Source organism: Meriones unguiculatus, chromosome 1, assembly GCF_030254825.1.
Source record: "Meriones unguiculatus strain TT.TT164.6M chromosome 1, Bangor_MerUng_6.1, whole genome shotgun sequence".
NCBI classification, from domain to species: domain Eukaryota; kingdom Metazoa; phylum Chordata; class Mammalia; order Rodentia; family Muridae; genus Meriones; species Meriones unguiculatus.
The window spans coordinates 122,241,750-122,260,737 of record NC_083349.1 but is presented as its reverse complement, the minus strand read 5'-3'; the positions used below and the strand labels follow the sequence as shown (position 1 = coordinate 122,260,737).

Sequence of the window (18,988 nt, the reverse complement as noted above, 5' to 3'; positions counted from 1 at the left end):
AGACATACTTGGTAGCTTCAAGGGTAAGAGGACAGTGGAAGTCTGCGTCTGGGCCACGGAATTCCAGGAAAGGAGTTCACCCCCCTCCCTCACTTGCTCTCTGATGACTCATTGGAAAACACAGATACTTACATTACGTTCATAACAGCAGCAAGATTACAGTTATGGAGTAGCAATGAAAATAATTTTTTGGCTGAAGGTCACCACACCACAAGGAAACTGTATTAAAGGGTCATAATGTTAGGGCAGTTGAGAACGGTTTCTGTTGCCTCTGTAACTTGGGACTTGTCTGTGTCTTGGTGGCAAGCCTGGCCATCCCTGGGTCACGGGCATGCTGTGTTTGTGTTCCTTGCAGGTTCCCCCGCCTGCACAGTGCGGTGATCAGGACCTTTGTTCTTGTGCAGCACTATGCGGCCGCCATGATGGCTGTGAGCGGCATCCCACAGATGAAGAACCATACGTCAGTGGAGACCCTGGAGATCACCCAGAACCTCCTCAACTCCCCGAAGCAGTGCCCCTGTGGCCACGGGCTCATGGTCCTGCTGCGTGTGCCCTGTTCGCCCCTGGCGGCTGTGGCCTACGAGCGCCTGGCCCACGTGCGAGCTCGGTTGGCTCTGGAGGAGCACTTTGAGATCATTCTGAGCCACCCCAGTTCTGGCATCACTGTGGGCAATCACTTTGTGAAGCAGCTCAAGGTGGGTGTTGTGCTCAGGGCCAGAGGGCTGTATGAGGGTCACCGAAGGGCAGTGAGAGGGGGCGATGGCAGCAGACCCTTGAGACCTGGCCACCCTCCACCTCCTTCTGCTGCTTTCCCACTTCTTGCCCCTCTCCTGGGCTCCCTGTGTCCACACAGCCTGCAGTATCAGCCCTCTGAGATGAAGCATGCCTTTTATTCTCTTTCTGAGGCGCCTTTCTTCTCTGCCTTAGATGATGCTTATTCCTTCATACTTCAGCATCCTCTTCTACACTTGGGGGTGGGGGTCTCTGTTCTTGTCCAAGTAGTGAAGGAAGGACAGATCTCAGTCCCTCAGAGCCAAGCGCAGTACCCAGCCCCTTGTAGGCTCTTATTAAACACATAGGTGACAGAAATGCAGAAGGGGGCAGAGTTGATTGAAAGAACAAATAGGTGGAAGCCATGAAAGAGAGGCATGGGCAGTATCGTCAGAGAACACAGAGAGAGATGTCAGGGCCAACCGGGCCAACCACTGTCTTCCCGAGGATGGTCCAGTCTGCAGATGTCCTCACACGTCTGGCTCCTGCTGTGGGAGATAGACGGGAACAGAACACAGCTCCCCAACTGAAAACACAGAGACTCGCCACACACTTACATGCAGAACAAAGCTCTTCCTTTGTATTACAAGATGGAATGTGAGGTTCACCAGCTAGTGGTTGGACATCAGGGTGTTCTAGAGCCAGACTGGTTTAGGAAGTGGCTCATGTTAAGTGTGAATTGCATGATTGCATGCCTAGGTAGTATGTTTTATTTTACACTTATTAATTTATTTTGTGTTTGTGTGTGTGTGTGTGTGTAAATGTTGCAGGATGCATGTAGAAGTCTTTCCCACCAAGTAGCTCTGGGGATTGAACTCAGGTCATAAGGACTTGGTGGCAAATGTTCTTATACTTGAGCCATCTCACCAGCACCAATTGGTACATTAAGTCCACAATGGTATGCTTGGGTCCTTCATTCATATCTTTTGGATGGGAAAAATTGGAGCTTCTGTGAAGCTCGTTAACAGCTGTGGGAGGTGACGGTGCTGATATTCAGGCCTCATTTCTGCAGCTTTCTTTCTTTCTCATATTCACAGATGTGGCAGAAAATTGAGGATGCAGAATGGAGGCCTCAGACCTACCTGGAGTTGGAGGGCCTGCCCTGCATCCTAATCTTCAGTGGGATGGACCCTCATGGGGAGTCACTGCCACGGTAAGTTGGGAATCAGAACCTTGGGGTCCTGAGATCTGGAGGGGAGGAGGACAGCCTGAGTTACCACTGCCCAATGCCAGCCCTAGTCAGCACGGGTGATGTATTTGGGCTGGTTTTCCAGGGCAGTATGTCTGGGGCGTAGATAGTATTTTCCAGTTCTCAGAGGACACTGTCGAGTGCAGCTGGGAGTTTGGAAGAGCAGCAGTGCCAGACTGAAGGAAAATGAACTCCAGTTGGGAGAACTCTGTGTATTAGAGGGGACAGTGCCATGTTTAGGATGGCGCCCATCATCCCCCAAACTGGGCCAGTTTCCCTGGTTCCTTGACCATTGTGGTGACTGGTGTGTGTGTGTGTGTGTGTGTGTGTGTGTGTGTGTGTGTGACTCATCATGCCACTCAGAAAGAGTAGGTAGTTGAGTATAAAGAGTAAATGTCTTCTTTCTTAGTTACTGTTCTATTGCTGTTGAAGAGACTGTGACCAAGGCAACATATGGAAGAAAGCATTAATTAGGGGCTTGCTTATAGTTTCAGAGGGTTAACATATGATCACCGTGGCGGGAGGTATGGTGAAAAGTAGGTAGGCATGGCACTAGAGCAGTAGGTGAGAGCTTACATCTGATCTGTAAGTTGGAGAGAGAGAGAGAGAGACTGACTTTGACTGGGTCTAGCATGGGCTTTTGAAAGTTCAAAGCCCATCGCCGGTGACAACAAGGACACACCTCCTAATCTTCCCAAACAGTTCCAAACATTCAAATAAGAGTCTATGGAAGCCATTCTCACTCAGACCACCACATCTTCCTACCCGTGTGTCTCTGCAGTCTTCACAGACACATGACCATCGCATGACTCCTTTTGCTTTTTAGTCTACACATACTTAGGACAGGAGGTCACTAGGATGTCACTTGTCCTTCTACAAGGCTCTCTCAGCAGTCTGACTCCATTGTTGTCCTATTCGTAGCTTCCAGCACAACCCCAGGACACATTACATGTGGCTCGCTTAATTGAATATCCAGTCAATGAATTCAGTCTTTAACAGCACACATAGGTCCTTATGATATTAAGCCTCATCTTTTAAATGGGGAGGAAAAAAAACTCATAGCCTCGGAGAAGCTACACATCTTGTCAGAGATTCCAGTGCCAGGAAGCGGTGATACTGAGCTTCAAGCCTCACTTCTTCTCTACCCGAAAGTCAGTGGTGTCTTGATTACATGCCTCACAGGGGTAGATCCCTGGTAGGTGTCCTCCAAGACTTAGTGTGACCCTGCCTTCTGTAGCCTGGTGGCATAACATGGGAGGCAGGCGCAGCCACGTCTCTCTGTCGCCTCGCAGCAGAACCTCCCCGTGGAAAGGCATGCGATGGATGAATTCCTTCTGTCCTCCCCAGGTCTCTGAGGTACTGTGACCTGAGGCTGATCAACTCCTCCTGCCTGGCGAGGACATCGCTGGAGCAGGAGCTGGGCCTGGCAGCCTACTTTGTGAGCAATGATGTCCCCTTGGAGAAGGGGGCCAAGAACGAGGCCCTGGAGAGTGACGGCGAGAAGCTGAGCAGCACAGACGAAGATGAGGAGGCAGGGACAGAAGGTGAGCGTGGCCGGGCTGGTCTTTCCTAGGTGCTCTTGCCTCATATCCTCCGGGGCTATCCTCTAAGTGACAACACTCTCTTAAGATTCGGATTCTGCCTTTCTCCCCTGCACGGTCATTCTTGGTGGCACTGGGAGATGGGAACTTCGATAGGTTCTTTTGAGATCCAGAATTCCTAAAGAGTAAGAAGAAAGCGGAGACGTCTTAGGGTTTAAGTCAAGGTTTGTTTTCAATGCTAGTAGGTCCACTCACTTGTTCCCTCTGTTGGAAATTAACTCACCCGCCACTGTGATGAGTGTTGTTGAAGTCGATGAGACCAGCCTAGCGTCATTTGTAGGCTCCAGGGGTCTGATGCTGTGTTTTTAATACGGTGTACAAATAAGGACAGTATCTGGCTGTAGTCCACGGTACAGTGGGAAAATAGAAGCCAGGCATTTGCTGGTACATAGGTTAAAGAGATGAGTGTAAAGTCCCCTCACTCCTCTGCCTGCTGACTGGGTGACATGAGACAAGAATGCAGTTTGTCCTATAAGATGGCAAAGCCTTCTCAACAGGACTTTCTGTGTGGTGTGTAATTTTAGCGTGACTGTGACCATGGTATTAAATATTCCCATCTCCCTTCTGCCTGTGCTATGACTGCACTCACTGGCCTGACCTGACATACTTCTTCCTCTTCTCTTCTTAACTCCTTTTCGAGCTCAGCCTAGCTAAGTGTGGTGTGGTGTGGTGTGTGCGCGTTTGTGTATATGTTTGAGTGCGTGTGTGATGTTGTGTATGTTGGGATTAAAATGGCAGCAGGTAAATGAAGGAGTGAGAGAAGAAACAAGGAACGAGGCATAATGACATCATGACTTCTAGATGCCGACTCCTCTGTGTTCCCAGGGTGTTTTGAGGCAGGCTCCACCTCGGAGAAGAGGGGCCCTGTGAAGAGGGAGCGCTCCCACTCCCATGACTCAGCATCTTCCTCCCTCTCCTCCAAAGCGTCTGGTGAGTCTCTGGAACATCACACATGGGGCTGCCTCTGATTTCAGAGCCTGGGAAGAACACACGCAGGGGCATGCCTTCTGAGTCCAGGCTTCTAGTCAGGACCCGTGAGAACAGATGGTCTAGAATAGTCTAGAACTGACTCTAAAAGAGCCTAGAACAGAACTGTACATCTGAAGGCTTGAAGGCAGGATAGGAGGACTCTGTGGTCCAGCTGTTTCTGTCGGGAGGAAAGATCTAGTCTGCCTCTGGCTGTAGTGTAGGCCATAGTGTCCTGGTCACCTAGAGGCACGGGTCTTTTGGGGTCCCCATCATGGATATTGCCTTCAAGCATACTGCTTGAGGAAAGCAGGAGTCTTGTCCAGAGAAGTGAATACAGGGGGCTTCATGGGACAAGCAAGAGGAGCTCACAATGCTTGTACCCAGGAGAAGGGATGATGTGTAAAGTCTCACATGGGCACCAAACCCAAGAGGTTCTTGGTCACTGAGCTCAGCCGAGACCCCATGCACAGGGAATAGCATTACCCATTTTAAAGGCTATATCAAACTGGGCATTTGATGTAATGTGAGTGTTGAAAGGTGAATTCAGCATGAACTCTGCCCCTAAGAAATTTCATGTAGGGGGCTCAGGATGCCACTCCAGTTGGTGGAGTGTTTCTCTACATGCACAAAGACCCAGATTCAATCGCCAGTCCCACATAAGCTGGACATGGTGGCACATGCCTATCATCCCAGTACTTAGAGGCTGGAGGCAGAAGGATCAGAAGTTCAAAGCCATGCTCAGCTACAGAGAAAGCTTGAGGCCAAACAAAACGATTAGGGTGGTGGGATGGGGGAGAGGTAGGAATAAGAGGGAGGGCTAACCAAAACTAAGGACACATGCCTTACGGAACTCCGTTACCCTATAAACTAGATAAGAAATACAATTAGAACAGAACAAAGATAAATTCTTCTTTGCCTGTAAACACCCACCGTTATGTTAATCCTCTCCAGATACAGAGTCACACCAAGTCCTTCGGTTTGTCTCACATATAGGGTAGATTTAGGGCAGTTGTTCATTGCAGGTTCCAGAAAATAGTCCTCTCCGTGCAGAGCCTCAGTGGAAAAGACGTTCTTTGGTAGAGAGTATTCCAGACTGAGCTCAGAGGCATGTAGGCGTGCGTGGGGTTCAGTGGAACCTAGCTGAGATTTGGGGATACTAAGCTGTGGTCTGGGGTGGGAAGAAGTCAGCACCCAGCAGAAGATTTGCTTTAGAAGCCCAAGAGTGACAGCAGGTGCCAGGGCATAGTCTGCCCCACAGATATACAAGAAGGCCTTGTTTCGTCAGCATGGCACTCGGTGACTGGGGGAAGGTCTGGTTTGTGGAGGAGAGTCTGACATCCCAGCATACCGGGGCTAGGCCCAGGACCAGCTGTGAGTCTGTGCCAGGTTGTTCCTGGAGCGCCCCTCACCATATTCCTCTCTTGTATAGGCTCAGTGCTCTATGGTGAATCCCTGGCTCAGCCCTCAGGACCTCCACAGGGAGAGCTTTCCAGATCACCTCCACCCGGTGGCCCCGCAGAGGAGGGCAGGCCTCCTGGGGAGATACAGCGTCTCCGAGTGAGTCAGGGACCTATGGTTATCAGCAGGCACAGCCCTGGCCCGGCCCCACAGCCTGATTCCAGCCTCAGGACTAGCCGGAGGAACCTGCAGGTGCCAGCTGCTCCATCCTCCCAGCTGTCGTCCTCCTCTTCCTCCTCCTCGGGCTCATCGTCCACCTGTACGGTGCCCGCTGCCAATGTACTTGTGCTCCAAGCCTCGCAGTGCTCCATGGCCAAGGCCTGCCGCCAGCCACCCATTGTCTTCCTGCCCAAGCTTGTGTATGACATGCTCATGTCCACCGACAGCAGCGGCTTGCCCAAGTCCACCTCCCTCCTGCCCTCCCCTTCGGTTATGTGGACCAGCTCCTTCCGCCCCCTGCTCAGCAAGATGATGACATCGACTGAACAGTCCCTCTACTACCGGCAGTGGACAGTACCCAGGCCCAGCCATATGGACTACGGCAACCGAGCCGAGGGCAGGGTGGACGGCTTCCACCCCCGCAGGCTGCTGCTCAGTGGGCCGCCTCAGGTGGGTGCCATACCTGCTGCCCCCGCACAGGCCAGGCCTCCAGGGTCTTCTTGGGTTCTCCTGCCGAGTGCTGCTTACCCATTTGTGCAGCATCTGTGGATGTCCTGGTTTCTTTTCTGTTTCTGCTGTGATGAGATATACAGACACAGAGCAACTTGGGAAGAGAAAGGGTTTATTTCAGCTCACGATTGCAGGTCACAGTCCATCACAGCAGGGAAGTCAAGGCGGCAGGGACTTAAAATAACTAGGCACATCGCATCCACAGCAAAGAGCGTAGAAATGCGCGCATGCGTGCTTAGTCACTCAGCTGGATTATGCCACTCTTAAATCATTCAAGACCCAAACCCAGGAAATGATGATGCCCGCTTTAGGCTGTGGCTTCCCACATCAATTAACATGATTAGGATAAACCTCACAGACATGGCTATAGTCCAACCTGATCTAAACAGTTCTTCGTAGGAGTGGTGGCACACGCCTTTAATCCCAGCACTGGGGGTTAGAGGCAGGTGGTTCTCTGTGAGTTCGAGGCCAGGATAGTCTACATAGTGAGTTCCAGGGCAACCACAGCTACCTAGTGAAACCCTGTCTCAAACAATAACAACAATAAAAGACTCTTCCCAATGTAGTGTCAAGTTGACAGTTAAAACTAGCTACCACAATGAAGAATCTTTCTGATGGCCCATAGTGAGCAGGTGGACGAGGAGGGTGATATTAACATTCCATTCCTTGGCAGGTTTCTTCCTTTCACTGGGCAACCCCAGTTTTCTCCTCTAGTGTGCGGGCCACAGGGATGGTGTCTGGATAGGAACTGCTTGCAATTTCAAGTGGAGTTTGGCCTTCACCATCACACACAGCCTCTGGATACTTCTGACCTTCACCATCACACACAACCTCTGAATACTTTTCCAGTTAGAAACAAAGTAACAGTCTGTGTTGCTCAGGTTGACAGAGTGGGACTCAGCTCTTTATCAGTTCACTGTGTGTCCTTCAGAGATCACTAAGAGAAATCCGCAGAAAGCAGAACTGGGACGTGGCTCAATTGGTGAGATGCTCACTATGTAAAAACAATATAAAATACAGGGTGTGGCATCCCCCCACTGGGGAGACGCTCAAGGCTCGGCAAGACACTGGGTTCGAAAGTAAGGTGGGAGCAGCTGAGGAAGGTGCCCAGTATCGGCCTCTTGTCTTTATGCACACTTGCACACACACAGACACACACACACACGGTGCCCCAAGGGTCAGTGCGGGCATGGGCGGAACAGGAGGATGATCTTTAGAACTGGTCAGCGACTAAGACTGTGGGGTCCAAGTTCCTGAGACCACATTTTGTTCAAATGTCACCTGACACTCAGCAAATTTTGACCTTCTCAGTGCAGAGGTGTGAGGTGTGTTAGAGTGTTGCCTCACTCTTAGAATGCTCTGTCTGCTTCATTAGAGTTTAACGTGTACTGTCTTTCAGCTCGGCATGGTCATTTCCAGGGATCCATCCCCCAAAATGCAAATCCGAAGAATATATGAGTGTTATTTATAATGATTAGAAATGACACAGAATGAAAGTCCGCTGGCTAAGTCTCAGCCGAACACATTTGGGGATGACTGCATCCTAGAATTCAGCCAAAACTAAGAGCTTACTCCATGTTGCCAGTGAAATTTCTCTGAGAAACTAACTTGAAATCAACTTGTAGAATAATACATGCCCTATCAGTTCAGGAAAGAAATAGCTGCATATGTGAACATGCCTTGGGAACAGGTCTAGCTCTTCATTGTGGTTAGAGGGGAGGCAGGATCATCAGCATTCTACTTTATTATCAAGCTGTAATTTTTCTCATTGTCTAAAATGACTATCCATTACTTTTTCTAATTAGAAAATAGGAAAAATGGAGTTGGGGCTGGTGGATTTGTTGGCAAAGCATAAGGACCTTAGTTTTATGCCCCAGCACCCACCTAGAAATCCAGGCATGTGGGTTCACACTTGTAATCACAGTGCTGGAGAGGTAGAGACAGGAGGATGCCTGGGCTAGCCTAGCTTAATTAGCAAGTTCTAGACCAATGAAGAGACTATGTCAAAAAATGAGATGGATGGTATCTGAAGAATGACAACCAAGGTTGACCTCTGACTTTTACATGCATGGACACATGTGCAAATGCCTACATATACACAAATAAAAATTAGAAAAAAGAACAGGTTTTCTAGGAGCCCCCCCCCCCCCCCACATATTTGTACCTACACACTGCTGGATCTTACCACCTTAGAACTTTTTACCCATCTAATGAATGGGAAACAGGGTATGGGTTATTAATAAGATTGAGCATACTGCAATGCATCCATCTATCATTGGTCTCTTTTCAGTAATTTTATGTTTAATTTTACTTCATGTGTGTGCGTGTGTGCACACACACATATACACGCACATGCGCACACTCACACGCGTATTCACTCGATCTCTCTCTCACACACACACACACCCACACACACACACAAACAGACACACCATGCCTCTGGGTAAAAGCAGATCAAAGTACACATCCTTGCTTTGTTCAATGCACAAGCTGAGAACCACAGGGTTCTCACTTCCGTGGCGTGCCTTTCAGCGAGACTGCCTGAGGCAGGAGACTGCTCTAGTTGGTGTTCAGCACAGGGACAGGCTTCCTTCCACTGGGCTCTGATACTAGTGTCTTCACAGATCGGGAAGACGGGTGCCTACCTGCAGTTCCTCAGTATCTTGTCCAGGATGCTGATTCGGCTGACGGAGGTGGATGTTTACGATGAGGAAGAGATCAATACCAGTGAGTTGTATCTGGTGATCCTTGGGCTTGGGCAAGAGTCCTTTGACCTTTGTCAATGGCCCTGGTATGTGTCCCTCCCTTTCAGGATGGACTCTCAGGTTCACAGTTTGACTTGCCCCAAGGGCTTTTTTTTTTCTGGTAGACTTTTTTTATTCCCCCTTTGAGAACTTTGTAGGATGAGTTACTAACACTGAAGCAATTTGTGCTTATTGCCTCTCTCCACTGTGATAGATGCTATCTGTATTTATCTTTAATACAGCCCTGTGAGCTGGGATGGTGTCCTCTTATGTGGGGAGCCTGCTGGGCAGTACCAAAGCAGGAATTGGGCTTCTCTGGCCTGTGGCCTGTAGAATGGAGTTCTTTAGCAGGGCCTGGATATATAGCATATACTTAAATTAGCATCTATAACTTTCTCTATATTATACATTCACTATAATACATGATATCAGTAATAATACAATATATTATGCAATTGAAGTTGGCCAATTAGACTTTTTGGCTGACTGTTCAGCCAGCAAACCTTGGTGGCCACCAGAAGGCTGTACCAGGCCTAGTGTATGTGGCAGGCATAAAATGTGCTTTATGTGTGAGTGTTCCACAGCGGGGAGCAATGGCTCAAGTACTTTCTAAAGGCAGAGGGACGCCAACTGAGTCACATTGGCTGGGATGATTTTGATAACAGAGTAGGAAAGAAACCTGCACAGGCACCACAAGTACAAGGAGCTCAGGCTGTACATGAAGTAGATGTTGGTGGAACGCAGCACAGGCTCAGGGCTCAGGACTCTGGAGGATTGGAGGTCATTGTGCGGGCCAGAGAGCAGACCTGTGTCTACAGGAGACAGAGTGAAGGCTGTTGGGTAGAGACAGACCCTGGTGTATGACCTCGTCCTGTTAGAGGCATCCTGAAATATGGCTGTGTCAGAAGCTTTCTAGAGACAGTAGCAGTCCCCGGGTGGCCATAGATTGACAAGGATTTGGTTCCACACATCATCCCTGGGCATCCTTGGGTTAAGTAACTCATCCTCACCTCTTGTTTCTCATGCATCCCTTTTTTCTGCCAATCTCCTAGGTCTCCAGGAGGAATCGGATTGGCGCTATCTACAGCTCACAGACCCCTGGCCAGACCTGGAGCTCTTCCAGAAGATGCCTTTTGATTACACCATTCATGACCCGAAGTATGAGGATGCCAGTCTGATTTGTTCACACCATCAGAGCATCAAGATTGAAGGTTAGGGGAGGGGGAGGCAGCTTGGTTGGCAAAGTGTTTGCTGCCCACACCTAAGGACCTGAGTTCAGATCTTTAGCATCCATGTAAAAAGACCAATGCATGTTTGTAACTAGAGTCAGTAGAGACAGGGGCCTGCCAACTGGTGAGCTTCAGATTCAGATAAGATCTTATCTAAAAAAAAAAACAAACTAAAATGGGGGAAAAAAAAACTCTTGAGGAAGACATCTGGTCAACCTCAAGCTTCTACAGGTACCCATGGGAAATGGTAATGAACACATACGCACACACAGTGAGGACACATTGGATGTCTTACTTCACTCTTGGCCAAAGTACATAGGCTTAATTGCTTCTTCTGTATTAATAGACGTCAGCTGGCTTGAGGTGTATCTTTAGTGATGCTATTTGTATTAAGTGAATGACTTCCTAGAACCCGGTTCGGCACTGAGACTGCCCCTTGCAAGTTGAAGGGGCCTTACCTTAGAGCCTATGAGAGCCCCAAGGACTTGTTGTGGTTGGAAAATGTTGAAGGTTTGGCTAAAGGAGTGTAAAAGATGAATATTTCTATTTGAGAATTTGTCACCAAATGGTTGTATGTGTTATCCTATCTTTAGCCTCTTGCTTTCTCCTCAGGAACTCTGACGTCTATGGTATGTGAGGGCCAAGGCAACACTGCCGGGTGTGGCCAGAGGGGTTGTTAGTGTAGTCTGAGAATGCATGGTAAATGTCACGTCAGGGAAAACAGCTTACCTATAAGCCGGGGTGTGGTGGTACACACCTGTAATCCCAGTCCTCAGGAGGCTTAAGAGTTTGGGCTAAGCCTAGGCTATGCAGTGAGACCCTGTCTCTATAAAGATAAAGAGAACCTGCCGGCCTGGCTCTTTGTCACTGTCAGGAAGGGTGTGTGTGTGTGTGTGTGTGTGTGTGTGTGTGTGTGTTCCTTCCCATAGATAAACCCCAACAAAGGGCTGTTACTACCAGGTTGCTTTACGAAGCTGGGTACCACGCATGCTGTTGATTTATTTTCTAGTCATGTAAGGGTTCCTTCAAAATGTTTATAAGGTGTTTTTAGGTCCACAGGTGTGATCCATGCAGTCTGAGTCCTCTCCTTGTTAGTTTCCCCTCTGAGACACTGTCCTCCTCTGATCAGGGCCTAGGACGTGAGAGACAGTTTTTAGGGAGAGCCCGTTGGTGGGCTGCTTATTTTGAGCATTGCGCTCCCTTTGAGCTCGGCAGGCAGGGGTGGGATGTTGGCTCCGGGTTGCTGCTCCTTAACGCTAGGAATGTCTTTGCAGACAGAGGGACGTCCAGGAAGCCAGAGGACCTGTACGTGCGCCGTCAGACGGCACGGATGAGACTGTCCAAGTATGCGGCGTACAACACATACCACCACTGCGAGCAGTGCCACCAGTACATGGGCATCCACCCCCATTACCAGGTAGGCCTCTGGCACTGGCCGGCTCTCCGGCTGCTCCCAACAGCACCTGCTGGCGCAGCACCACCGCCGCTCATGCGCTTATTTCCCTGTGGCTCCCTGAGGATGTTCCAGTGTAGGGGAAGAGAGTTCCGGAAGCTCTGTCTTCCTGGGTGGCATGCATTCCAACTTCACCTTTTGGGTTGTAAATACACTGCTGACCCTACAGGACAGCAGTGCCCCTGTGGTTGTTCAGGCATCAGTGGCCAACAGTAGGAGTGTCATTCCTACCTTCAGGCCCTAGAGAATCCAAAGGTTACTTCAGTGCTAGGGACACTCACTGAGAACGTACTACAGGGACCTGGAAATGCAGGCACAAATAAGCCTTGTTTCTGTTTTTTGAGTTCATGGTCTGGGAGTGAGGTGGGCACTTGAGCAAGATTCCAGAACAGCACGAAGCAGGAAGGAGAGTCGTGTGTGGTTGTGGCTTGGAAATCACATAGATAAAGGAGGAATTTGCTTTGTTGAGTACCTCCTGTATGCCAGCAGCATGTACGTGTCCTTCTCAAGCCCCAGCCTTTCCTGTCATGACTAAATGAAAGGATAACTCTTGGGCTGGTTCTCTGGCCATCTCAGGCTCTGGCTGGCCATCAGGGCGCTAGGTTAAAACCACACCAGTAATTTATCCAGGCTAGAAAACTATCCTGTCTAGGCTCTTAATAGATTCTCACCCAAGCCTCGTCATCACCACTTTACAAATGAAGACATAGCTTGGGCATCCCTCGTCAGGAAATCAAGTCATCACTAACATGATGCTCAAAGTAGTCCCGACTTCAGAGCCTATGGGATTTTAGACTATGGATGCCTCACTTGAAATGTCCATAGAAATTTTACAAAATCTGAAAAAAACCTAATATGAAGGATCCTTAGGATGAAGCATTTCAGATGTGGGCTATTTAATTTTTATAATTCAGTGGGGGTAGAGAAAGGATTTTTAAGGATCACTAGGAATTTGCTGAGGGGCCAAAGCAGGTGAAAGGAAAATTGCATGTACAAAAAAAATGGATGAGCATAGTCGCTGGGGATGAGAACCGATCTCAGCTGAGTATGTCTGGAACCCAAGGAGGCAGCCAGGGGGGTGGTCAGAGAGACAGGGTCACAGAAGGCCCTAGGCACCGGGAAGCAAGTGGGCTTCTTCAGAGACTGGTAGGAAAGGTCGCAGCTTGGATGGACAATTCCTAGCTAATTGTTAGTCTTTGTGGAGGACCAAAGGCTGGCTAGTAATAAACATATAACCTCTGGCAGTTTACATTTAAGAGGTTCATCTTAACTCAGACCCAGGCAGGGGAAGCAGGAAGGACATAGAGGGCTGGAGCATGTAGGAGCCAGACACCTGCTCATTTGAGGGAACTGAAGGCCCGAGGCAAGGATTCCTGCTCGTCATTTGTCTTGTAAAAAGGGAAACAGCATTCGGTGGCTTTAATTCAGCCTGGCCTTCAGCTTGGCCACCAAAGGTATAGCAAATGCATTTTTCAGAACTACATTTTTAAGTCTGTGCTTTACTCTAGATGATATTGGAAAGCATTTTTACAGGTCAAGATAGTTATTACTATTCATGCCAGATAAACAAAGAGCATTTTCCCCACCTTGGACATGTGGTTTTTGTTTTTAAGAATTAAAAACAATAACAACAAAACACGTGAAACTACTTTCTTTTCTTTTTTAAAATAAGTCTCCACATTTCACTGAAAAAAAATTTTTTTTCACCATTGGTATATAGATTATTTAGGCAGGAAAGGTTTATGTTTTCTTTACATTGAATTTTAATGTCTTGATACAGGTAACACACTCTCAGATTCATGCCTCAGTTTCTACATGCTGTAGCTATTGCATCTATTACGTGATAAACTGTTGAAGACACTCAAAGTTGTAATCATTTACTCTAAGACAGTGCTCTAAGCTTATTATTCAGCATATTTCCAAATTAATATATTGGGAATTTTCCTGCCTAAGTATGGTTGTTACTATAGTTTTTCAGATATTTCTTCCATACATGTAGAAAACTTACAAAATGTCAAAAGTATAAAAGCAATTACTCAATGACAATCATACCTGTGGTGAAACTATTTACTTGGCTTTTGAACTTTAATAAACTGAAAAGGTCTCATGTGTTGTAATCACTAGTCATGGCAGTAACTTCAACAGCGAATTGTTACTTAAAATTAAGGGCACACCTTCTTCTCTGCCTTTGTGGGAGCCCAGAGCACAGGAGGCTGGAAGCAGAGACGCCCTGTGTTTAGATGGTGGGCACACTGGCATGCGTTCATGAGGTGCTCGGGTCTGGGGCTCGTCAAATAGCAGCATGCTTTGGATGGTGAGGCGTCTCCATCCAGTCTGGTGAGGGATGCAGGGGCTGCAGCCAGCTGCTGGCATCTGATTCTGGCCTCCACGTCTCTGTCCTTCTCTCCTCCCTTTTGCCTCCTGAGAATCTTCCCCTACCCCCTCTCTCTTTCTCCCTGCTCCCCCCTTAATGGATCCTCTTCCCATTACCACCTTTACTACATAGCCCCCCAGGTCTAATCCCTTTGCTCCCCAAAAGGCTCTATGGCTCTGGTAGAACCCTGGTAGGAACAGAAGGCAGTGTGCACTGGCTTGCTTGACTGCCCACTTCCTCTGCAGCTCCTGGAATGGAGGACTGTCAAGAGGGAAAGGCAAAGGTCAGGAGGACCCAAGAGGCTGTCCAAGCCAAGAACAAGGGTAGATGGGGATGGGGGTGAGGGTGGGGTGTCACTCCCAGGAAGGAGTGCACACAAACAGTCACGAGGAAAGTAAGGTTAGACTTAGGGGTGAGCCCAGGACCTCTGCATGCTAGCTTCTATGTCCATACAGTGGGACAGCAATCTTGCCTCCTAGGAATGGCAATCCTTCCCAGGACTGTTAGTGACAGTGCAAAGGGTGTAAAAGTTCAGTTTATTCTGGCACAAGGCTGAATGTATTAAGACATCCAAGATTATATGCAGATTATCGCTCTGTTATATGCCAGCTCTCATGACACCTACAACAGAAAATACCCTATTGGGATGAAAACTGAAATCTGGTCTTAATGGCACAGGCCTGTAATCCTAGCTATGCAGGAGGAGAAGGCTCACAAGTTCAAGGCCTTCCCTGGGCAACTTAGACACTAACTCAAAAAGTGAAATATGGCTTAGGGTTGTAGCTTAGTGGTATAGTGCTTGCTTAGGACATGTGGGGCCTAGGTTTAACATGCTGTTATTTAAACGAAGAAAGATTAGAAGCAAAATCTAGGGCTGATGTGCTGAATTGTTGCATTAGTTGTTTGCCTTGCTAGCGTGAAGACCCAAGTTTGACCTCCAGGACCCACAGAAAGAAAAAGCTGGCCATGGCGTTAGATACATGTAAACCCAGTGCTCAAACACAGGCAGGCAGATCCTGAGGCTCGCTGGCCAGGCGGCTTGCTTAGTTTTGCAAGCTCCAAGCTAGTGAAAGACCTGTCTCAAAAAATAGCGTGGGCAGTGCTTGAAGAAAGACACTCAAGATTAGCCTATGGTCTCCACATGCATACACACACATACACACATATACACTTGCACACACAAATGAGAGCTACATGAATGCTTTATTTGCTGACCCTTCTTTGATGGGTCTCTAGGTCAGATCCCAAGGGCAGAAAGCCTTGGTGACGTAAGCAACAGGACTGGGCAAGCCTGATGGGATTCAGGATGGAAACAGGCTCTGGCGCTGTGTGGGTGACCTTGGATGTGATCTGAGCATCTATGCTCTATGCCTTGAGTCTCTTGCACTCACAGAGGTGGGTGTAGTCATGACCAGGCTGGGCCTGGGTTCTTTGGGGAAGTAAGTCCGACTCTGATGATAAGCTCTGTCCTTTCCCCTCACACCTCAGCTCTATGAGTCCACCCTGCACGCCTTTGCCTTCTCTTACTCCATGCTAGGAGAGGAGATCCAACTCCATTTCATCATCCCCAAGTCCAAGGAGCACCACTTTGTCTTCAGCCAACCTGGAGGCCAGCTGGAGAGCATGCGCTTGCCACTCGTCACAGATAAGGTACTGGTGTAGAGTTCCGGTGGGCCAGGCGGTCACTGAGTTGGGGGTGTAGACACACAGCCGCCTGAAGAGTCAAGGCCATTCGGAGCAGGGCACAGAAATAGTGACTGAACCTGGGGGACGCTGCTGAGGGTGTGGACTCAGAAGTCACTCACACTTGAGCCTTGGTATAACACTTGCTAATTATGTCATTAGTTGTCACTCAATATTGCCGAGCTTCCCTTCCCTGGCTTACAAAGGTGGGCAGTAATGATTCATTTTTAAAAGCTTCTTGGTGGGGCTGGAGATGGCACTCAGTTGTCAGACTCCTTGCCTAACCATGCACAAAGCCCTGGATTCTCCCACCTCACACGAACTCGGGGTGGGGACACATTCTGCAATCCTAGCCCTGGGGAAGGGGAGGCAGGAAGATCAGAATTTCAAGGCTGTATAGTCATTCAAGTTCATATGCGATCCCATGTCAAAATTAGCCACACCATTTTCTCTAAGAATTACTTAGGATAACCAACATGAGATGTCCGCGGTACCTGGGACACACCACGTGTTGGTGAGATGTCTGCCCAGCCCACACTTAATGCCTTGTCATGAACCACCTGGTTAGGCTGAGGTAGAAAGAATAGGAGAAACATTCCCAGACTCCCTAAGGGCCTGTCCCCCAACATCCACAAAGATTAACCCATAATCACTTGTGTTTTCTGTCTTCTCTTTCCCCCTTGTCATTTGGGGTGTGTGTGTGAGGGAATCCCCGGCATCTCAATGTTTCTTCCATAAACAGTTCAGGGCAGGTTTCTACCCTTGTCCCTACCATCTCTCCCCCCACACAGATGCTTCTTGGAGGGTTCCTGGCTTCCCAGATTCAGCCTGAGAGCCTCAGGGTTGACTGGTTATTATTTAGCAGTCCCTGTCAACAGACATAAGTGGAGGACACTGCTCCTCCTCCAGAGTACCAGCTGTCAGCCAGGCTGGACTTGGCTGCATGAGACAGTGCCACTTGCAAGCACTGATATATAGGCCACGAGGGCTGTCAGTGTCCATGGTGGGTGTTTGGGCATACAGAACAACACCTGCTAAGACAGATTCCATTATGAGATGGCTACAGGTTTGGTTAGCTGATGTATGCCCGTTAGGTTTTGTTGCATAACACCCATTCCTACCCCAGACTATGTTTGACTTCTTATTCCGAGGCCTGCAGGTAAGTGAGGTGTGGATGAATGGTTATTGTGAATTTGATCAAGCACACTCTTGTGTCTGGGCTATCACTGGCTAGTGGCCAGCTGGAGAGGGTCTGTCTAAAGTGGCCTCACTGGGATGTGCTTTTCTACCCTGTATTGCTCTGAGCCCCAAGCAAGCTAGCCCAGGCTTAAACTGGGCACATTCTGAGAGGATACGCTCTGCTAGGCCAGGCTCTGAACTAGGGCAGCCCAATTTTCCCCATGGTTTAACAGCTGTGCTTAACCACAGTGTTCTCTCTGAGATTAGAAACAACTGCATTTTCCCATAGTAGATGTGAGAAGCGGCAAGGATTTACACCAACATTTATACACGCTCTCCCTCATTTTTCTACTGCTTTTCAGAGTCACGAACACATCAAAAGTCCCACCTTCACGCCAACAACGGGCCGTCACGAGCATGGGCTCTTTAATCTGTACCATGCGATGGATGGGGCCAACCATCTACACGTGCTGGTGGTCAAGGAGTACGAAATGGCCATTTATAAGAAATACTGGCCCAACCACATCATGCTTGTACTCCCAAGCATCTTCAACAGTGCTGGAGTCGGTAGGTGACTTTGGCACATACATGCTGCCAGATATGGTTTCTTTAGGGGGAAAGATGTCAGATTCTTTGCTTGTGGAAGCTTACGTGTGCCAGTGGACATGCATGAGTGCGGAGGCCAGAGGACATCCTTGGCATCATTTTCCAAAAGCTGGTCCACCTTGGTTTTTGAAACTAGGTCTCATTGTCTGGAGCTCACTGATTTGGCAAGGCTGGCTGGACAGTGAGCCCCAGAGATCTCCTGGTCTCTGCCTCCTCAGGGCTGAGATTCTACATGCAGACCACCATTCCAGCATTTTAAAAACCATAGGTCCTGGGGCTCAAACTCAGGTCTGTGTTCTGGCAAGACAAATTCTTTACCAACTGAAGTATCTCTTAGCTCCTATGTTAGAGTTTTCTTCGGAATATCCTTCATTTCTTTATAACTGTTTCGTTATTCATTTAACTCATTTTCTCAGCTGTTAGAACAAAGAATACACAGATGTGTGTATAAACTCTAGAAGGGTGTGACCTTTGGGTCAGTAGTTCTGGTTTGTCCGGTGTGGGCTCTGTCTTGTACACATGGGTACAGAATGGAACCCTGAGTCAGGTTACTTGGCCATTGCAGGGGCAGCCCACTTCCTCATCAAAGAGCTGTGCTACCACAACCTGGAGCTGGAGAGGAACCGGCAGGAGGAGCTGGGGGTCAAGCCTCAGGACATCTGGCCCTTCATTGTCATTTCCGACGACTCCTGTGTAATGTGGAATGCATCAGATGTGGAGTGTGCTGGAGAACGGAGCAGGTGAGGTAGCCTGGGCACATGCCTCCCTGCACTCAGGGAACCATGAAAGGCAGTGACGGGCAGTCCCCTCTCAGCGTTCACAACAGGAAGCCAGGGCCCAGATACGGCAGAAGTGGACCTATTGTCCAAGTACTGATTATTTTGATTTTTAGGAATTATTTATGATATACTACATATATATGTGTATATATATACATATATGTATACATATATGTATGTATATATAGTATATGTGTACATATATGTATTACAGACAGAATGCGAGGGCAGGGAAGGTCACCCAGCAGCACAGAATTCTTTGTACAGAATCCTAGGATGGAGTT

At 48.5% G+C, this 18,988-nt stretch overlaps 1 protein-coding gene across 6 annotated transcripts in view; it reads left to right on the top strand.

Moving 5' to 3' along the window:
• The window catches only part of Greb1 (growth regulating estrogen receptor binding 1), a 67,176-nt gene that overhangs the window by 37,957 nt on the left and 10,231 nt on the right, over nucleotides 1-18,988 (top strand). For 4 of the 6 annotated variants that reach the window (XM_060366136.1, XM_060366119.1, XM_060366144.1 and 1 more), the window contains exons 17-27: nucleotides 356-695; nucleotides 1,809-1,924; nucleotides 3,308-3,504; nucleotides 4,387-4,491; nucleotides 5,960-6,597; nucleotides 9,282-9,384; nucleotides 10,454-10,612; nucleotides 11,905-12,047; nucleotides 15,946-16,107; nucleotides 17,682-17,886; nucleotides 18,491-18,665. In XM_060366136.1, the coding sequence (XP_060222119.1) occupies nucleotides 356-695; nucleotides 1,809-1,924; nucleotides 3,308-3,504; nucleotides 4,387-4,491; nucleotides 5,960-6,597; nucleotides 9,282-9,384; nucleotides 10,454-10,612; nucleotides 11,905-12,047; nucleotides 15,946-16,107; nucleotides 17,682-17,886; nucleotides 18,491-18,665 (2,343 nt within the window). The remainder of the gene's footprint in view (nucleotides 1-355; nucleotides 696-1,808; nucleotides 1,925-3,307; nucleotides 3,505-4,386; nucleotides 4,492-5,959; nucleotides 6,598-9,281; nucleotides 9,385-10,453; nucleotides 10,613-11,904; nucleotides 12,048-15,945; nucleotides 16,108-17,681; nucleotides 17,887-18,490; nucleotides 18,666-18,988) is intronic. The other 2 variants (XM_060366148.1, XM_060366159.1) reach the window with 1 other exon arrangement.